A 20,517-nucleotide genomic window follows, 5' to 3' on the forward strand; every position below is an offset into this window, starting at 1 on the left:
ACCAAAATGCAGGTCCAAGCATTGCAGTCAGCACTCAGGCAAGGCTCTGACCCCCTTCGCCCGCTATTGCAGGCTGAGCTGGGCACCGCCAGACCCACGATGGGGCACAAGGTTTTACTGGTGACAATAACTATCCCCCGGGCTGAGCTGTGGGTGATGGCCCCGGGGTGGAAGGTTTGGAATGCAGGATGCTGCTGGGTTTTGTTGCCTGCGGGGCTGTTGCAGCGAGATGCAAAGGCGCTTCCGGGGTTTGCCCATATTTTATCACCTGAGATGGAGGTGATGGGGTTTTGCATCCCCCCCAGGCAAACTCTTTCTCATCCTCACTCTCTTTGCTGTCAGAAAGCTTTTCCCAGCACCAAACCCTAAGCCCTCCCTGCCACCACTGGAGCCTGTTCCTCCTTCTCTGCTCCCCATGGCGATATTTTTTCCCTCCTTTGCAGCCCCTGCCAACAGCAGGCAGTCCCCACAGACCTTGCCCAGCAGAGCGAGGTGGATATTGTGAGACCGAAGGAATGGGGCTTGTTTCATCTATTCTCACCCTTCCTCTGGCTCCACATCTTTCTTGACGTGCATTGTACACATAGCACACACAACACCTGCCAGCCCTGCTCATCCATCTCACACACCTTAACCAACGGGAAACTCAAGGAAAAGCCCATAAACCAGATAGGAAACAAGGATTGCATTCGCAGCATGCTTGTACTAACAGAAACCATCCTTTACTGCTTAATCAGAAGAAACGGCCATGCACAAATCTTCTGGCCATGCTTCTGCCCAGGCAGCACATGGGGTGGCCTTGTGAGGATGCCTGGGATGATAAGCCCTAACATGAGCACGTGGCTCCAGCATCGCCACATGCCATGACTGATACCCTCAGTGATTTCCACAAGCAACTGCTTATGGTGGGTGCAGAGAGTCACCAAACGCCACTTTGCCTGTGACAGCAAATTGTCCCACCCCCGGTGCCAGTGCAATGCACCCTGTTTGCACACAAAACCCCTCCAAATCCCTATTTTGCTGATATTTCTAATTGCACGGGACAAGCCTGCCACTGGTGCAGGGGCTCACCTCTGTCTGCCCCTCTCCATGTATTTGCTGCCTGTGAATGGGCCAGACCCAGCCCAGCGCAGGAGCTGCCAGAGGATTTTGGCCCTGTCTGATGCAGAACAGGCTCCCCATAAATTTCCTGTGGTTTAATCTTGCTGCTGAGCTGGGGGGACTTTTCTATTAACTCTGGCTGTCACTAGCTCGCCTGCCTGCTGGCAGGGCTGGTACAAACCGATGGTGATGAGACCGTGATTTTCCCCTCCAGCTCTGGCGATGGGATTCAGGATGCACTCGGTGCCCCCCTCCATCGACCCCATGCCACCTCCCCGCCGCTGGCATCGCTTTCCAGATGCACCTTGCCTGGAGGCTGCACCTAGGTGGGTTTTGCAAAGCTGTTTGGGGCTTGGGAAGGTGTTCGCTTTCAGATGGATGGGGCTGGGGGCAGCTGCAAGGGCATCTTGTAAGTGCTTTAGTTGGCAGGCAGGGCTTGTGCCCCGAATACCTCTCAAATCAGTTCAGGGCCTGGAAAATAGACGACACCCACTCCTGGAATCACAGCTGCCCCAAGGCTGTCCCGGCCAGAGCCTGTGGTTGCAGCCGCAGCACCTGGCAGGGCTCATCAGCTCATCGCTGGGGCCCTGCGAGCCCCCGGGGCTGTGCAGGGTCATTTCTGAAGCTCTGATGTGATGCAGGTGAAGCTCTGATGTGAAGCGAGTGAAGTTCTGGTGTGATGCAAGTGAAACACCACTTCATTTTGGGCAGTTGTCAGCTTTCTGCGGGCCTCTGGCTGTGCTGGTAGGGAGGGCTATGGAACAGAGCATCATTGACCCGCTCCTGAGCCCGTCCTTTGTATGTGCCACCGCCTTCTCCCTAACAAAGCCTATTTTCTAATATCCCACGAGCTTTCTGCCATCCCCTGAATGGCATCCGTGGGAGGCAAAGACAGCGCTCCAGCCCTTCTGCCTGTGCCCACAGCTCCCTGTGGTGCCCTTTGTGCCTACCACGGCCAGGAGACTCCTGCCCCGAAATCCTCCCCATCAGCCAGCCCCTCCTGGCCTTTCCCCTCCAAGCCCATAAGGAGCTGGCTGCGGTTTGCCTGGGGGTGCAGAAGGGATGCCTGGGGTTATGGGGGGTGCGGGGCTGCAGGGGAGATGCCCAGGGCATATGGGGGGCAGTGGTGGAGGGATGCAAGGGGGACGTGCAGTGGGAGATGCCTGTGGGGGTAGTGCAGAGGGATGGGGGGGGATGCCTGGGGGGATGCAGGGAGAATGGGGGTGGGGGGAACGCAGGCAGGATGGCCTGAGATCAGTGCCAGGGGATTGTAGGGGGGCGGGGGGGGGGTTCAGGTTGGCTACCCAGGGGTGTGCAGGGGGCTACCCGGGGGGCAGAGCCAGGGGATGCATGAGGGGTTGGCTGAGGGTATGCAGGGGGCCTGTGGGGGTTCTGCCCAGGGGGGTGCAGGGGGCCACCTGGGGAGCAGAGCTGGGAGGACGCAGGAGGGGCTGCCTAGGGGGATGCGCGGCGGGGGGGGAGGGGGGGGATGCAGGGACACAAAGGACGATGCAGGGGGGCACAGGAGGAGACCTGGAGGGCAGTGCCCAGGGCATGCAGAGGGATGCAGGGGGGTTTCTGGGGAGCAGCACCGGGGCACGCAGGGAGGAGGCAGGGGGGTACAGGGGATTGTCCGCGGACACGCAGGGGATGCAGGGGGGTTTCTGGGGAGCAGCACCGGGACATGCAGGGGGGATGCAGAGGGATGCAGGGGATTTACCAGGGAGCTGCACCGCGGCATGCAGGGAGGATGCAGGGGGGTACAGGGGGTTGTCCGGAGCCATGCGGGGGAGATGCAGGGGGACAGAGGAGGTTGTCCAGGGACGTGCAGGGGACGTGCAAGGAGTCGTCCGTGCACCGAGGCACGCAGGGGGGGACGCAGAGGTGGGGGGGGGGGGGTCCGGGGAGCAGCACCGAGGCACGCAGGGGGCTGCAGGAGGGATGCCCGGCGGCAGGCAGGGGGGGCGCAGGGGGAGTGCCCGGGAGCCGCCCCGTCCGCCCGTTTTCCCGGGCCCTCCCCGCCGCCGCCGCCTCCGCCTGCCCCCCCCCCCCCGCTCCCCCCCCCCCTCCCCGCGGGAGCATCCCCCCGCCCCCGCCGGGCTCCGGGGCCGCTTTAAAAGGCGCAGCTCCCCGCTCCGCCCAGCTCGGCACCGCGGAGCGCACCATGCCCGCCGCAGCCGGCCCCGGCCCGGGGAGAGCGGCGCCCCCCCCGCCGCCGCCCGCCCGCCTCTGCCTGCTGGCCCTGGCGCTGCCGCTGGCGCTGACCGGGCGCGGGGCCGCGGCCGAGCCCTCCCGCACCGTCTACACTAACCACTGGGCCGTGCGGGTGCGGGGGGGGCCCGCCGAGGCCGCCCGCCTCGCCGCCGCCTACGGGTACATCAGCCTGGGGCAGGTAAGGGGGGGGGGGCAGGTGTCGGGGTACCGGGAGAGGGGGTTGGCGGGGGGGGGGGCGGGGGGGCTCGCACCGGGACCTTGTAGGGGATCCCCGGAGCGGAGAGGCGCTGGGGGTCCCGCGGAGCTGCCCGGTCTCCCGGGAGCGCGGTGATACCGGCGGTTCCAGGACGGGGAGATGGGCCCCGGGAGCCCCCCCGCCCCCGGCGGAGCGGTCGGGATGAGGACGATGCAGCCATGCTGGCCGAGCGCTTTGGCCCCGGGGCGGAGTGGCCGGGCAGCCCCGGTCCCGCTGCCCCCCCCCCCGCCCCCTCCGCCGCCCCCGGCGCGGTGCCGTGCTCCGGCCCCGGTGGAACCGGGCGGCCGCTCCTCGGGGTGCCCTCGCCCCGCACTGCCCGCTCCCACAGCGGCTGGGGGATTGCACAAGTTCCTCCCATCCCGGAAAGTTACATTTGTGCATTTAACAAACTTCGGACTCTCTGGCCCGGGTTTATCGGAGATTTTGGGAACACGGAGAACTCTTGCTTTCAGTCCCCTGCAGCACGCGGGTGGCTTAAAGGCGACTTTCGTCACGGCAGCTCCTTTTCCTCTCAATTTCTTCATCCTCTCTGTAAACCCAGACATGGGCCGATGTCCTCAGAGTTTCCTCCGGAGTTTATCGCCTCCCGCACCGCCCGGCTGCTCAGCACTTTTCTGGCTGGGTGGCACTTCAGGTTGTCTTCCTGCCCAAGGTGTCTCCTGGACTATAAATTATAACCTTGCTTTATATTGCAACCCTGCTTTTAAGTATAATTAAGGTCACGAGGTGCTGAGTAAAACAGATTTTTGGGGGGGCTGAGCTGGGGACACTGTCTCCTGCACTGGTGTCCATGACCTCCCGTGGCGGATAACCCTTCACAGCCCACCCTCTGTCTCCTACCTGCCGTGCTTTTGTCCCACCAAAGAGAAAATCACTTTTATTATTCAATGCTTCTACCACAGGGCTGGGCAAATGTGGTTGTGCAACCCAAAGGGCTTTTCAGTGTTTATCCCTGTTCAGCCAGGGAATATCTTGATTGAGCTTCCCACTCTCCTGATCTGCATCAGCCTAACGTCAGCTCCTGGTCTGGGGTTCTGCTGTCTCCCTTCCCCACTGGAGCATCTGCTCCCCCGGCATTCTGGCTTTCCCGAGCTTGTCCCCACGATGCTGGAGGCATTTGGCCCACGGGCAGGACATGGCCCCACCGGAGCATCCCTCCCTCCCTCCCTCCCCCCCGAGCCCTTTCCCGGGGCAGCCCAGGCGCAGGCTGGAGAGCAAGGGAAATAGTTCTGTGGTTGCATCAGGGTGTTCCTGGCTCCCGCCTTTCCCGCAGACGCTGGGAGCTTGTGCACCTCTGGGGCTTCCCCAGCTGCTCTCAATGCCCTGCCTTCAGCTCCCCGAGCCCCTCGGGCTTTTCCCATGGGAGCTTGCCTAGGGCCAAAGCCTGAGGAACCAGTTTCCCTGCGTGTGTGCGCTCGTGGGTGACGTTTGCTGCGTTGTGCCCGGGGTTCGTGGTGTGCCGAGCCCCGTGGGGACCTGGGCGTCTCCAGCTTCCTCTGCTTGTGTAGCTGCCAGGGCTGGCACCATCCCCAGCGAGATGTGCCCTCCTGGGGGGCCTGATCCTGCACAAAACTTGCTGGAAAACCCTGCCGAGGGCATATCACCCTGCCCTGGGGAGATGTTTGGGTGGAGAAAAGTGGTGGAGTCCAGCGTGGCGAGGGAGGAGAAGAGGTGATGGTCACAGAGTGACCCAGCTGGGTGCAAGGGAGGCTCTGCCCTGTGTTGGTGGCTGGTGACCTCTTTTCCTCCGAGCTGCAATCCTGGGGGCTCCTGACATGCTCCTGGCTGGGAAGGGCATGCTGGGGTTTGCACACACAGGTGTCTGCCCCATCTCTGAGCTGTCCCCACGTGTTCCCGTGCCCAACAAGTGCACCAAGACACTCTTAAACCCTTCTGGGTCATGGCACAGTGACATTTCCTTTCGGGAATCACTTGCATCAAATTCTATTTAAGTGAAGCAAACAATTAAACAAAAGGAAAAGACTTTACACCCCCAAACGCCTGCTCATTCCTCCCCGCCAGTCTTTGTTTGCTGTGCCGTGCCGGGGCGAGCCAGGACAGGCCCTGGCCAAGGGCTGTGTGGTGCCGGTGCCCTGGGCAGCGCCTCTGCCGCTGTCCTGGGGGTGGTGATGAGCCTGTTCCTATCCCAGTAAAAAAATCATAAAAATATGAATTTTTCCTTGTGCTGTGTCCAACACTGTAAGTTTTGGGAGGGCTCAGCAGTCTCACCTGCAGTGCAGGAGGAGGACAGGATTCATTTTGGGCTGGAATTGGAGCTTTCCTGGATTCCATCTGGGCGACGCTGGAGTGATGGTGTCCTTTCAGCCCTGGTCCTTACTGGGCTGAATCGGGGTATGACCATCTGAGAATGACATTCCTGAAGACAGGAGCTCAGCAGTTGGAGTCTTTGTCCCCAGTGGGGACAGGTGGTGTCCCCAGGAGGGCAGCAGGCACGGCCTCCCCAGCTGGATCTGTCCTCCTGGAGGACACCAGTGCTGATGCAGCTGCATTTTGCAGAAATGAGCTGGTTTGGGCAAGATGCTGGAGGACTTCATTGTGATGGGGAGGGAAGAAACAGGCTCAGCAATGCCCTGAGTGGCTCTAGTGCTGCCCTCGGTGGTGTCCAGCTCCCAAAAAGCTCTCCTTTGCCATGTCTCGTTAGCTACAAGGGATCTTGAACCTGCTCAAAATACTAACGGCTGCTAATGAGGCAGGGCGGGCGCTGGGCTCATATCTGTCTGGCAATGCATGGGGAGAGCTGGGTGCTGCTGCAGGAACATCTTCTGGGTGCCTCTCCCTGCCCCGGTGCTGCTTGTGGGGGCTCACAGGTGGCACTGGGATTTGGAGGAGAAGGGGAAAAGGGGAGTGGAAAAGGAGATCAGGAGGTGGCCAAACCCCTTGCAATCATCCCTCTTTTTAACCCTGTTAAGGTCTGTATTTGTAGAGTAATTCCTGTTGGCAAGGACCTCTGGAGGTCTCTGGTCCAAGCCCCCCAATTAACTTTGAGGCTGAATCAGGCTGTGCAGAGCCTCAGCCGGGTGAGATATGAAGCTCTCCAAGGATGGAGATCCCACCACCTCCCCAGGCCTGTGTGTCACCACCCTGCCCAAAGAATTACTCTCTTTATACCCAGTTAGGATTTATCCCCTTGCAACCTGTTGTTTCTCATCCTTTTGCTGTGCATCTCCACATCTCTCTAAGCACATGGGTCACGTTGGCGCCATGAGTAACTCCTTCAGCTTCAAACTCTTCCCCATTTGGTCAGATGACATGGCAAGCATGTGTTTTTTTGGAAGCGGAGCCATTGACACCCTCAGCATAGTGACGATGGCTTTGTAGGGTGCAAAACGTGTTCCCATTGCTTCTGGCTTGCTCCACCTGCAGCCCAGCTGAGCTGGGCAGCACCAGCCAGGGCTTCCTCTGCCTCAGTTAGCAGCAGGGAAGAAAACCTCTTCGTTTTTGTTAATGTACAAATTCAAGTTGCCTCAAAAAAAATCTCAAGTTTCCTTTGAAACTTCAGCCCAAAACTGCGAATCAATTGGGAAAATTAAAATCAACCCTTGCGGGATTGACCTCCCGTGCACTTTCTCAGCAAAAGTTAGATGTCTAAACAGTCAAGGCTGAGAGTTGTAAATGCGTGTGGGGAGGGAACGAGCGTGCCCGGAGCTGCTCGGCGTGGTCTCCTGGGCTGCGGGGGGGTGGGCTGGCTTTGTAACCGCGGTTGACGGCAACGTGGACTATCTGCTCGGCGGTGGAGCTGGGACCTTTCAGTGCGCGCAGCTGTCTTCTGGCTGCTCGGGAGCTGATGGGTACGCTTGCTTGTCTAGGTAGGCAGGAAGGATCGGCCCTTGGTAAAGTCCTCCTACATGCCGTGCCTTTCGGGTGCTCCGCTGGGTTTTCTAGCATCCCCATCGCTGTGGCCTCGCTGGTGCTGTACGCAGGAGAAAACCCAACTCTCTTGGGCATCTCCCATCCCCAGGGCTGCACTGCAGAACCCTCACTGAGCTGACTGACCTCAAGGAGGAGAATAAATACTTTTCCATTAAAATAAAAGGCATTTAAAAATTTTTCTTCTTATAATAGCTTAGGTAGAAGGGGGCCTCTGGAGGTCACCAGGTCCAACCTCTGCTCAGAGCAGGGCTGGCTTTCAAGTTAGCCCCAAAATGACAAGTTTTTTCTTCACTTTTCCTTCCATAAATCCCAGGAGGATAAAGAACCTGGGGCACAGGGTGCTTTTCCTTCTGCTTTGGCCACATATCCCCAGGGCCTGGGAGGGCGTCATCTCCCTTCCCGTCCTCTTGCTGCTTTGCATTGAGTGGTAATTTCACATTTATTTCCAAAAAGCCTCATGCCCGCTCCGGTGGGGAACAGAAGCTCTTCTTCAGCTGATGCTTGTTTATAGAGTGTGATCCTGTTACAATGAGTGCCAGAGGGACCGGAGATGAGAATAAACTGAATATTATAAACCTGCAAACTGCAGGCTGAGCCGGCGGATGCGGAGCTGAACCACCCGGGCTGTGGGATAGGGATTTCCAGGCAGAGTGAGCAAGAGGCAGGGTGGCTTCGTGCAAGGTTTCCCTAAAATATGGGGAGGTTGGAGCATCCTCCTTCCCTTTCCTAAGTACAAGAGGATTTGAGGAATGGGTTTTAAAAGCCAAGTGCAGATTGCAGGGAGCAACCACTTTGCATGTAGATGGTAAGGAAAATGCACAGCGAAGCTGTAATGCAAAGAAAAAGGTGGGGGGTGGGAGGTTTTAAACAAACTTGAGTGGAAACAAATTGCAAAAATCACACTTAACGGCAGTAAAGTCAGTGAAATGACATTCTGGCATAAAAGGCAGAGCAAAACTAATTAAATATTTAATGATCCTAAGAGGCACTGGCATATCTCAAGGTATTAAGTGTGATAAAGATATAAGTAGTTGTCATCATCTGCTTCAGCATATGGTCTGGACAAACCTGTTTGCCCCCCCTGTCCTGTTGCAGCCAGTCTTGGTCTGGCCTCAGGGACATCACCCTGGTCCCTGTGTCACACGCGGCCTCAGGGATGTCACCCAGGCTCCTGGGTTGCAGATGGAGGCTCGTTAGCATGGCTCGCCCTGGTCCTGTGAGCCAGGCACAGGGACTGCCACCACCTCCCTGCAGCATCCAGCTCCAGGCCATGGGAGAGGTTTTTTGGGGAAGAAAAAACTGAAGAGCCTCAGGGAAAAGGGAATTTATAGTAGGGACCCAATTTGTACCAAAATTGTGTGGCCTGGGAGCCACATGCTAGTGAGTGCAGCTTTTGGGTCATTCCCATCCCTATGGCTGTGAATCCCAGCGGGATGCTCATCACACAGTGCCTGGCTGAGATTGCCCAGTTCATCGCGTAGCCTGGGGACTTCATCCGTGCTCTTGGGATGGAAAAAGAGGAGTTGCGGCATCTCCAGCTGCCAGGATGAGAAGGCTGGAGGCAGCGCAGCTACCTCAGTGCTTGGCAGGGTGGTGTGGCTGGCACAGTGTTTTCCCGCAAATGTGGGACATTTCAGCTCCATGCAAGAAAAAAAAATGCCAAAAACTTGTAAAAGAGGAGCGTGGGGCTTCCCCGAGCTGAAGGGAGCCAGTGAGGCTGCCTTTCCCAGCTCGCCTTCGCTCCCGGGCTGCACTTACTGCTGGGGAGGGACTCTAGGCTGGGGCATGTGTTACACATTCCTTGGGAGGGATGGTTGGTTTGCTTGGAGATAATTTTTTTTATTTTTTGATGACTCCTGCTGCCATCCCTGACTCCAGGCTAAGCATGTTTATATCCCGTGCTTCCCGGGAGCATCCCAGGGCTAGCAGGGATTGCATTCATCTCTCCTTACGGGGCTGTTCTTGCTGCCGGGGCAAAGCCGGAGCATCGGGTGGGGAAAAGCAGCATGATGAGGCACAGGTCCCCCAGCTCCACTGCAGCTGCTGAGCTCATTTTTAGCTCGTTATTTGTGCTTGGGAGCTGATGAAAGGCAGTTTGCAAAGATGCATTTAATGGGTGAAAATTCATAAAAATGTTTTCCGGGCTCTGTTGTGTCAGTGCAGTGTCCGGCCACCAGCGCTGTTTGCCACGGCAGTGGCACTGGGGTTAGTGCCAGCATCCTGCATCCCCTCCCTGAACCCTGGCTTTGCCAGGGAGCTTTGTGTAAGCAAGGGATTTGCGGCGCAGGGCACGGCTGCCCTGATGCACAAAGGGATGCTGCCAGCACTGAAATGGGGGGCAACCACGGGAAAATCTTTTTTTTAAAAAAAAAACAACTCTCTTTTTGCAGATTGGGAGCTTGGAAAACTACTACCACTTTCACCACAGCAAGACTTTTAAGCGCTCGACACTGAGCAGCCGGGGACCGCACAACTTCCTCCGCATGGACCCCAAGGTACGGGGCTGGGCAGCCCGGGGTCCCCCAGCCTCTGGGGGGGCTAGTGGGATGGGGGTCCCCATTTCCCCTGGAGGAGCCTGTTGTCTTGGTCTGGGTCAAGCGTGAACCCAAGCATCTTGCAATGACATGTTATCCTTGAACCGCAGCCCTGTGCATGCACGGAGTGACTCATTGGACATGGGTATGTGGATCGGTGATGAAAAATACTTAGAAGTGACTAAACGCTAACATCTGTCTGAAAGCCGGGAGGAAGAAAAGAGGGGAAAAAGCCTTCCAGGATAGAAAGGCTGTTGCATGCTTGGGGTGTTGATCCAGTTGCCACAACACTTGCTGCCTCAATGGTTGCTATGTGTGAAATCCTTGGCAATGGCTCTGCATTGCTTTTTCCTAGAGCAAGCATCCGAAGGGATTTTCAGCACAGCTGAATTGACAAAAGTAATGGGGAGGGGGGGAAGGCGGCAAGGAGGGACAGGCGGGACCAGGGTGAGCTGGGCTCGGGGCGGTGGGGAAGGGCTGCCGCGCTGCCTCGGCTTTCTTCCTCCCTCAGCTCCACCCGGCGCCCGAGCCCTGTGAGATAGATGCTCCTTCTGCAGAGCAGGTGAAAGGTTAATGTGCAGGGAGGGTCTGGTTTTGGGGAGAGGGGGAAATAAGTGCAGAAAAAGGCATTGCGGTGAAGGTAGCCATGCTGCAGCAAGCTGCTGGTGCTTGCACCGATGCCTGGTCGCCCTTGGGGTGCTCCCGGCCACCCTTGGGGTGCTCTTTCCTGAGACGTTTCCAACTCACTCAGCACAACACATCCCATCCGCATCTCTCCAGACCCACACAGCAATCCTGCTTTCCCCAGCCAGCAGGCTTTCTGGAGAGGTTTGCTGTTAAATATTTGGACAGGGTTTGTAGCACATTTCTGAGGAGGCACACGCATGGCTGCATTGCCGGCGGGGGAAACTTCAGCAAGGGAAGCGTCGGTGCCCTGGAAGTGTGCTGGGCTCTAATTAAAGCTGTTTGCCCTTGGGGAGGTGCACAGGAACCCCAGCAAATGATGAATTCAGCTCTGCAATTGAAATATCTCCATTTAAATGGGTCTAGTTATAATGCAGACCAAATCAATTGGCTGTCAGTCTTATTAACGTTTACCTTACCTTGCTCTATGGACTACAAGTTAGAGCAATTAGGTCCCATTCTCTTAATCCTTCGTTATCACTTGGAGTTCAAGACCTCTTGGCATGTGTTGTCTCTCCTCCTCTCCCATGCACATTTGCAAATCGTTTTGGAGATGTCTCAGCATTTGGACGGCACAGCTTAGCGTGTGCGATGCAGGAAAACATCACCGCGAGGCATGAGGAAACGCGAGCTGGAATAGCAAAGATGGAAAAGATGGAAACAAATCTTGCAGAAATCCCGAAAAACCAGCAAATCCAATCATTTGCAGATGTTGGGTGGTTCGTGCCTTCCAGGGGCTATTGTTTCCAGCACCGTTATTTATCGGTTTGCTCTGCCGTGGGGTTCGATGGCACAAGGGCCAGGTCCTGGCAAGAGGACCATGGCCAAGCCCTCCGTCCCAAGGACGTGGGTGGCTGGGCAGGCGGAGACCCAGCAAACACGGGGCAGCACCCAGGGTCCTGGTCCCTGTGGGCCCACCCTGCTGCTGAGCTCCCCTCTTGCCCCAAGACATCCCTGTGACCGGCAGCTTCTCCTTTTGGGGCTGATATGAGCCAAGTGATGTGGCAGGTGATGGAAAGGGAGGAGGGATGTAGCAAATCCAGCAATTTTGGGGGCAGGTCATGGTGGTGAGAGTAAGAGGCGTGGAGGGGCAGCGGGATGCAGAGCAGGGTCACGCTGTGCTTTGCCACCCCTCTTACGGGCTCCACTTGCAGCTCTTGTCGCCGCAAACTTTCGCAGCTCGCTGGGATGCTCCTGTTGGTCTTCACAGTGCTTGAGCCTTCAGCCTCACTGCTCCAGTCTCTTCATCCTCATCGGAGGATGTCATGGCCTCAGTCTCTGTGCATCTGGCCACGCACCGCAGCAAAATCAACCCCACGTAAATTATTTCTGCCGTGCTTTATGGCAAACACGTGCTGGAGCCACCTTGTTTGTCCTGGATCTCCGCTTTAAGTCCTGCACATTCACTTGAATAAGTCAAGCTATTGCTTTTCTGGAGCTGCAAAGGGAGTTGCATCCTAGCCTGTGCTGGTTAGTGTGTTTGGTGGAGCTACCCTGGATTGCTGGATCTGGGCATCAGCCACTGAAAATCTTAAAGTAAGGGGGGAAATGAAAAGCTGCCCCTCTGTTTCCAGCAAGGGCGAAGGGTTCAGCTCGCTGATACCTGTGCCTCCTCACAGGGCCTTTGGTGCCACTCAGGGTCACCTCATTATTACTAATTAGGGTTTGCAGGGATGGAGCTGCCCCCCCGCCCCCCAGGATCAGGAGTGTGTTGTAACAGTTTTTGCCATTGCTAGTGGCAAAAAGACTTTTTTTTTAATTTCCGAGAAGCTTTTCCCCCACCCTGGATGTGTGGTGGAAGGCGACCAGAGTTTCACAAGTGGTGGGAGCCATTGCAGGGATGCCCGGGGCTCCTTCCCGCTCGCCTGTTGTCTTCCCACACCAGCCACATCGATTTAGCAACCCCCCCTTGAAATCAATGTCATTAAACTGCTGATTTCTCTGTGTCCACACAAGACTTCTCCATCGACTCCCAACTGGCAGCGCTTGGGTCGATCAGGAGCATTTTTAAGGTGAAGACATCTCTGCGAGGCACCGCAGCTCCTGGCAAAACCTGCAAAATTCCACATCTTCCCGTCATTCCTGCATCCAGCAAAGTTGCAGGGAAAGGCGATAGCAAGACCCACAGTAATGCTGCCAAGGAGAGCAGCTTTAAGGAGAAAAGCCGGGTATTTGGGCCATATCCTCTATTTAATGTATTTTTAATTTTTTTTAACTAGACCATGAAGTTGTATTTTTGCTTCCAATGCTTAAATCCATTGTCATATAAGCAAAGCAGCATGCTGTCATCAGCCAAGGCAGCATGGAAACTCATTTTTCTATGAAATATATTTTTTTTTCCTTTCAACGGTTTTTTTCTTCAAAGTATATATGTTTAAAAACCAAGCTCTAGGCTGTAAACTGTCAGGTTTCTGATATGTACAGCTGCCCATCCACCTCCATCCAAGACAGAAAGCTATAAACCATGCACGAAGAACTCGGTTCAGCCAACAGTTTCACATAAATGAGCCCAGCAAAAACTTGCACTTTGGATTTTTATTCTTTTCGTTACAAAACCTTAGTCACAAGAATAAAGACATCCCCATGAGCAGCTCTGCCGTTCCCGAAAGTTCCCAAGCCATCAGGAAGACAATGTCCGGCGAGGAGGGATGTGCCACAGAGCCCTCCAGCTCATCAACTGGTGCCTCCCTTCTGCCCCCAGCATGAGCACGTGTAAAGATTTGGTCTATAAATTATTTTTACAACCTATTTTCAATCAACCTGGGTTTTGTCTCCATGCTGAAGGCAAGAGAGCCCTTTTTGTGGGCAATAAAAGTCTAGGGGGGGGGAAGCACTCACCAGGGATGGGATGAGGCTGCTTCCAAACCAGCACCTTAGGTCCCACCGCAGCGGCACAGGCAAACACCGGCATTTCCCAATCCTGGCCTTTTCCGGCTCATTTCCCGTTTGATGTCTTCGCATGTCACGTCCCACTGAAAAGCAAACAAACGTCAGAGCGGTCGGCCCCAAGGCCACCTCACCCACGGCCAGTGCCAAAAATGCCTCTCCGGAGCCAGCTGTGTTCCCTGAGACCTGCCACGGCTGTCTGTGGTTGTCCCATATTTTGGGGAAACACATGTTTTGCTTGGGTAAAGCCCCCGATTTTATTATTTTATCAGGAGGAGAGGAGCTCGAAGGATGAGCAGCCCTGGAGCCAGGTGGTGAAGTCTCAGGGCTGAGCTGCTGCTGCTGCTGCCTCCCAGCCGGGGGGAAAGATCAGCCCCAAAATTAAGCCAAGCACCTGAGTCTTCTCCAACACTTTGACTAAACACTGAAATATGTGGTTCGTCTCCAGCAGGACTTCAGCACGTGATTCAGTGCTTCGTTAAGCCAGGGGGGTTTAGGCTCGCACTTGGAGGCGACTTTATTTATGCTCAAGGGTTTTACTGCGCCAGGAGAGGAATCTGGCCCGTGGCTTGGAGACCACAAAGAGCTGAGCCTGCCATGTCCATCTGTCCATTCATCCTTTCTCCCCCAAAATGGAGCTTCTGTCTCTGCAGCAGCTCTGGCCAAGGAGATGGGGGTTTGCTGGTGATGCTGGGCTGGGTCCAGGCAGCGGTTCACACGGCTTCCGCATCCCATTTCAGTGGGCGATGCTGGGCTCTGAGCCCGCAGGCGATGCTGAGCTCTGTGCCCACGGGTGATGCCGGGCTCCGTGCCCACGGGTGATGCTGACCCACGGCTCTGCTTGCAGGTGGACTGGCTGCAGCAGCAGGAGGTGAAGCGGCGGGTGAAGAGGCAGGTCCGAGGCGAGCCGCACGCCCTGCCCTTCAACGACCCAGTGTGGCCCAACATGTGGTACCTGGTGGGTATCTCCCCTCCGCCGCCCTGCGAGGCACCCGCTGCTTTACAGGGGGGGTTAAGTTATTTTTAATCAAACGCGTCGTCAATCTTTGCTGAGCCCGGCCAGTAGTGAAACACCTTAATATCAGCAAATGTGCTTGGCAGCAAGATTTTTAAATTGTAAATTGATATACTAGAGAGAATAGTTTAAAGTGTTTCCCCCTCATTAGCAGCCCCTCGTTATGGTCTGCGCAGCGAAGGCTTTGGAGCAGCGCAGCTGCAGTGCCAATGCATTTTACCCATCCGAGAGCTGCAACCATCTATTTACAATATCATTTTTTCTCCTGCCTGCTTCATCGATCTGTATTTGACAGGGAAATTCATTGAAAATTAAGCACAGAAAGGAAATGAGCACTTCAAAACCGAAGAGCCTGCAGTATTTGAAATGGAAAAGAATAATAGGGAGATAGTGTTGCCTGGATTAACTGCTGCTGGATGGCTTTGATTAGTGGAGTGAAGTTATAACAAATCTACGAGTTATATGGCAGGGGGTGGGATGTAAATATATTTTCTGGTTGATTAAATGGACTCCCAGCCTGGCTGCTTGCTTAGATGGGCTGAAATGGGGTTGCAGCCCTTTTGCAGCTGTGTTTCCCCCCGTAGCACTGCAGTGATAAAAGCAGTCGCTGCAGGTCGGAGATGAACATCCTGGCAGCCTGGCAGAGGGGCTACACCGGCAAAAACGTGGTGGTCACCATCCTCGATGACGGCATAGAGAGGAACCACCCCGACCTCCTGCAAAACTATGTGAGCTGGGGGCTGGACGGGCTGGGACTGGACGGGCTGGGGCTGGTCCTCATAGTGAATTGATTTATGGAGAATTTCAGCATATAAACACTGAAAGTGTATAAACACAGCTTAAGTCTGTGCATTGGCAGATTAGAAGAAAATGTTTTTTTTTAAAAAAAGCTCGAGATGTTTTTAAGAAGGAAACAAGGTTTTTAGACAAGAGGGTTTGGGGGAAACTCCCTTTGCAGCTGCCTGGGAAGTGGCCGCCTCCCTCTGGCTTGCCAGGGCAGAGCCAAAAACCTTCATGAACCTGCTTAGCCCCAGCTCAAACCCCAGATGGATGCGGGGGGGGGGGGGCGGTGCTGGAGCCAGCAGGATTTGGGGTTTGCAAGAGCTGTCCCTTTGGTAGCGGGTTGTTTCCCATGGGAGACACACAGGGCTGCAACCCAAAACTGTTTATCTTGAGCAAATAGTCAGAAACTAAGGGGAAAATGGCATTTTCTGCCTGGCTCGGCTCCGTTAGCCACCACACCAGCTGCGGGTGAAGCAGGACCATGCTGCTGCTGAGGCCATTTAGTCTCATGCTGTGCTGGTAAGTTGAATCTAATGGTGGCAATGTGTTTTCAGGACCCTCTTGCAAGCTACGACGTCAATGGGAACGACCATGACCCGACTCCACGCTACGATGCCAGCAATGAGAATAAGTACGTGATACTAATTGCCATGGAGCTGGTGTCCCTGTGGCCGGGGAGTGCGGGGGTCCCTGGGGCTGGGTTTTTGCCCCCTGGGGTGTCTTCCAGGTCTGTGGCCTTTCCCCATGCCCAGCACTGCAGAGGATGCTGCGTTACAGACTTTGCATAGAGTCATTGCGTTTTAATGCAAATCCAGCCTGTGGCAATCACGCTAATTGCTGATGAACCCTTGAGCCATCAAATGATGCACCAGGGGGTTTCCTCGCCATGGTCGGGCATTAAACCACGTGAGTTGGGCTGGGTGGCTTAGATGTCAAAGGTTGGATGCACTTTCTGGGCTTCAATTAAAGCGGGACAGGCACATGAAGGCATGTGTGGAAATGAAATGGGAATGCAGAGAGCAGATTGCATTTAAGCGCAAGATGCAAAAAGCAAATTGCACTTAGGTGCAAAATGCAAAGAGCAAGTTGCATCTAGGTGCAAAACACAAAGAGCAGATTGCTTTCTGCATTAATTTCCTCCATCCCCCAGTCCTTGCTGTGGGTTTTGAATAAGGGCTGTCCAGCTCTTGGGGCACTTTCTTCCCCTGCTCTGGCCTCAGAGCTGGTTTTTGGGTGCTGGGTGGGGGTTGGCTGGAGGGATCCTTCGCCACGGGACATCAGCTCACGGGGTATTTCTCTTTGCAGGCATGGCACTCGCTGCGCGGGGGAAGTGGCGGCGGCGGCGAACAACTCGTACTGCATTGTGGGCATTGCCTACAACGCGCGCATCGGAGGTGAGGCTGGCGCCTGCCTGTGGCTTCCTTGCCCTTCGCCATCCCCCCGAGGGACTGCGGCCACCCTGGCCGTGCCCATGGGCTCCCAGGGTGGGTAGTGGGATGCTGGCCCCCCAGATATTGCCAGGAGAGAGTCTCCTCCTTGGTACCCTGGCTGCAGGAAGTCCCAGGGGGGCTTGGCCGAGGATAGGTGACACGGGGTGCAGGGGACTCCCTGTATTTTGGGGGGGAAGCCTTCTGCTTGAGCTGCATCCTTGCCGTGAGGACGTATGTGGATCGAGGATGTGGCGATTTCACCCCAAAAGCCCACAGCTGCTCTCGGGGGGGCCATGTTTGCTATGGTCGGTGGCGCCAGTTTAGCTTCAGAGCTGAAACCGTTCGTTTGCGAGGTTAATGTCTGCAGGTGAGCCGGTCGGAGAGGGGGGCCTGGGGGCATCCCCAGAATGCCCTCATGGGGAAAACACTGAGGGGGCCGGAGCTGCGCGGAGTGGGGGAACCTCTGCACAGTCCCTCAAATAACACAATGCGTGAGAAGCAAATGAATCTTTATTACCAAATTGTATCCTGATGGTAATTAGCCTCACAGAGTTCATTTGCATTAGCCTAGCTGGTTTGGAGGCTGGCTTGAGCTGGAGCTGCTCTGGCCAGCCTGGGCTGGTATAGCACCCACCGGGGAGATGGGGGTGTCAAGGCTGGGGTGGGAGAGCCGTGTCCCATCTGCGTGGCTGGTGCGACCATGCAGGGGACAAATGCCTGGAGCTGGGTCCTCACCGGGGGTTTTAGCCCCGTCCTTGGCACAGCTGGAACGGGAGAGGGGCTTTTACTGCAACCCATCCTACCACCTCAGTGCCAGGAGAAGTCATTGTCGGGAGCACAGACCCAAGCACTCATGGGTGGATTTGGGGCTTAATTCCTTCTCTTGGCTTGCTCATGCTGGCCATGCAAGAAGAAGTTTTGTTAGGGTTGTGTCTGCATGGGAGTGGTGCCTGCAAGGAGTCCTGCTCCTGGCCAAACACCGTCAGTGGTTCCCTATGCCGGGAAAATCCCCTGATGGAAGAAATAACCCCAGGGAGGCTGAATGGGGGAGTGGCAGGGGCTGCAAAGGCTGTGGCACATCCCCCCATCCCATCCCATCCCATCCCATCCCATCCCATCCCATCCCATCCCATCCCATCCCATCCCCTGTGCCCCCTGCACATGGGATGACTTCTTGCTTCTTAGAGTTTTCTTGCCCCTAAAAAAACATCTCCAAGCAGCAGCAGAACCAGGCAAAGCTCCTGGTGGGCTTTAAGGCAGTTTTGCATCATGCAGGATCAGGCTGTTGCCTTTATGCTCCTTTTTGAGTCCATATCTCCGCAGCAGCCGTGGAGATGAGCGTTATTTGTTGACTTTATAACGACCTATAGGTCTTATTTTAATTTCCTTCCTTTAATGCCTTGCCTTGGGGGTGTGCTGGGGAGGCATCGAGTGATGCGAGGCACCTGGCAGAGGGTAGAGGCTGTGGGCTTCCCACAGCGTGAACAGGCAAAGGGGAAAAATAAAGTTTGTAGCCATATCGAGTTTGGGATTGTGGAGGAAAATGCGCTATAGCTGCAGTGAGAGTGATTTTAGATGGATTACGCAAATAAAGCAGCGATTAATGAGCACAACTTGTTGGGGAAGCCTATTTGTCACACTCGGAGAGCTACCATCTAATTTTACTGGCTGCTCTTCAGCGCTCTTGCGTTGCTTTTCATTTGCTCTGGGCAAAATACATTGCTGCTCAAGAAACAAAAAGGGCTCTTGCCATTCCTCCTCCTTTCCCCCCTCCTCGAACGCTCACTTCGGAGGCCAGTATTGCTCCCTGCGTGGCAAAGAGCTCATTTATTTTGCAGCATCCTTCCCTGCTCCCTCCTGCCCCATTATTTAACTGGGGGGTTCCCGCATCGTGGGTGGTTGTCTCTGGGTTGGCTTTGAGTTGGCTTTGGGCTAACTCTGGGCTGGCTTTCGGCTGACTCTGGGCTGGCTTTGGGCTGGCTTTGAGTTCGCTCTAGGCTGGCTCTGGGTTGGCTTTGAGCTGTTTTGGGCTGACTTTGGGCTGACTTTAAGCTAAATTTGGGTTGGCTTTGGGTTGACTTTGAGCTGACTTTGAGCTTGCTGATGAACATGCCCGCATTTAGCAAGCACAAAAAAACATCCCTTGGCTGGTTTTGTTTGCTGCGCCGCAGCCGAGCACGGTTTGGACACCAGGCTCGGCTTTTCACCCCTTCTGCTTGTGTTTTCTTGTTAACACAACAAAGAGAGGAAGTTTTTGGGAACTGCTCTGCTCCCTCATTTTATATTTCCAGGCTTGTTTTTGGCTGGTAGGGGACAGCATCAGAAAGAGATATTTGAGTTGACTGGTGTCCAGAGCACAGCTGCAGCTGTAATGACATCTGCCTGCATTTGTTTGCTTTAAGGAAAAATACATGTGGAAGGGGAAATGCATTTTTATAAACTGGACTCTCCCTGGCTGGCAAAATACCATGCTGAAATTTCCAGCATCTCTTCTCCTGCAAGGGCTGTTTCTGGGCAGTCCTTTGGGGTGCCTGGCACCCTCTGCCTGCCATGCAGAAGGTGAAATCCAGCACGGAAAGGGCGATGAGGAGCAGAGGGGGTTGTAACTCTCATATTGCAGCAGTTGGAGGCTGGGGGTGTGCACCAATCCCCCAGCCCGTCCCGCCGTGGCTCGTGGGCTCTGCCTGTGAACTACCGCAGCCGATGCCTGCTGGCATTCCTGGCTGGAAGTGAGGTTATCCCAGGCGGACCGTCAACCCCATGGGTTGGGGTCCTGGTTCTGATTTTGGCCGTGCAAACGGCAGCCTGGGGCTTCTCCTGGGGCCTCTCCCCATCCTGGGCACCACTGGCACCAGTTGGGCAGTGACGGCGTTCATGGACGGTCACAGTTGTCCCCACTTGTGTGGAGAGGCTTCATCCCGCTGGTGTGCCTGAAGCGAGGGGGCCGTGAGCGTTCGGGAAACACCGTTATCTTCCAGGTAGAGAAATGAGGTAGCTAATTAATTAAAAGTCAGCAGGGGGAGAAGGTTTTTAGCGGGGGGGATTTTGCTGCCAGGGAGTGCGGCACCTCTCCCACCACCCGATCCCTACCGATGGAGGGGAAGCAAATTTTAACCCCTACCTCTCCATCACTTGCCATGAAGCAACACAGGAAACTTTCCAAAATAGCTCCCCAGCATCCCGCTGCCGGGCTCGTTAGCGCGCGGGGCCGCGGATTGAAGCTATTCCAGGCGTGCCTGAGCCGTGTGGTTTCCGCCGCTGTTAACAAAGCCCTTTGATTGCAATCCTCACACTTTCATCCAAGCCATTAAGCCCTAATGTCTGATGTTTTTGTGCTTTTAGGCATTCGTATGTTAGATGGCGATGTAACAGATGTTGTTGAAGCGAAGTCGCTTGGCATCAGACCCGATTACATTGACATTTACAGCGCGAGCTGGGGGCCAGATGATGATGGGAAGACAGTTGATGGACCTGGTCTATTGGCCAAACAGGCTTTTGAGCATGGCATTAAAAAGGTGTGGATCCCGCAGCGCCCAGATGCGCTCGCCCTCCTCCTCCTGCCCTGTGGGGAACGTGTGCCGGGGCCGCGGCCGGCCCGGGGTCTGGTGCGGGGATGGGCGGCCCGGCCCCCCCGAGGCGATGCCAACACTAGGGCTGGGGCGGGGCAGGGAGGGGGGCGAATCATCTCTAATTTTTCCTAGTTTTCCCCGGCGTCCCTAAGAG

The 20,517-nt window shown here is 55.6% G+C and overlaps 1 protein-coding gene across 2 annotated transcripts in view; it reads left to right on the top strand.

Moving 5' to 3' along the window:
- Positions 1-3,257: 3,257 nt before the first annotated feature.
- PCSK6 (proprotein convertase subtilisin/kexin type 6) overlaps positions 3,258-20,517 on the top strand; it is a 38,290-nt gene continuing 21,030 nt past the window's right edge. For both annotated transcript variants that reach the window (XR_012652762.1, XM_075044965.1), the window contains exons 1-7: positions 3,258-3,493; positions 9,853-9,957; positions 14,414-14,524; positions 15,166-15,309; positions 15,919-15,995; positions 16,670-16,758; positions 20,137-20,309. Coding sequence is in view for 1 of the 2 variants with exons in the window: in XM_075044965.1 (XP_074901066.1) it covers positions 3,266-3,493; positions 9,853-9,957; positions 14,414-14,524; positions 15,166-15,309; positions 15,919-15,995; positions 16,670-16,758; positions 20,137-20,309 (927 nt within the window). In the remaining variant the exon portion in view is untranslated. The remainder of the gene's footprint in view (positions 3,494-9,852; positions 9,958-14,413; positions 14,525-15,165; positions 15,310-15,918; positions 15,996-16,669; positions 16,759-20,136; positions 20,310-20,517) is intronic.

This window comes from Buteo buteo, chromosome 13 (assembly GCF_964188355.1).
Source record: "Buteo buteo chromosome 13, bButBut1.hap1.1, whole genome shotgun sequence".
Taxonomy (NCBI): domain Eukaryota; kingdom Metazoa; phylum Chordata; class Aves; order Accipitriformes; family Accipitridae; genus Buteo; species Buteo buteo.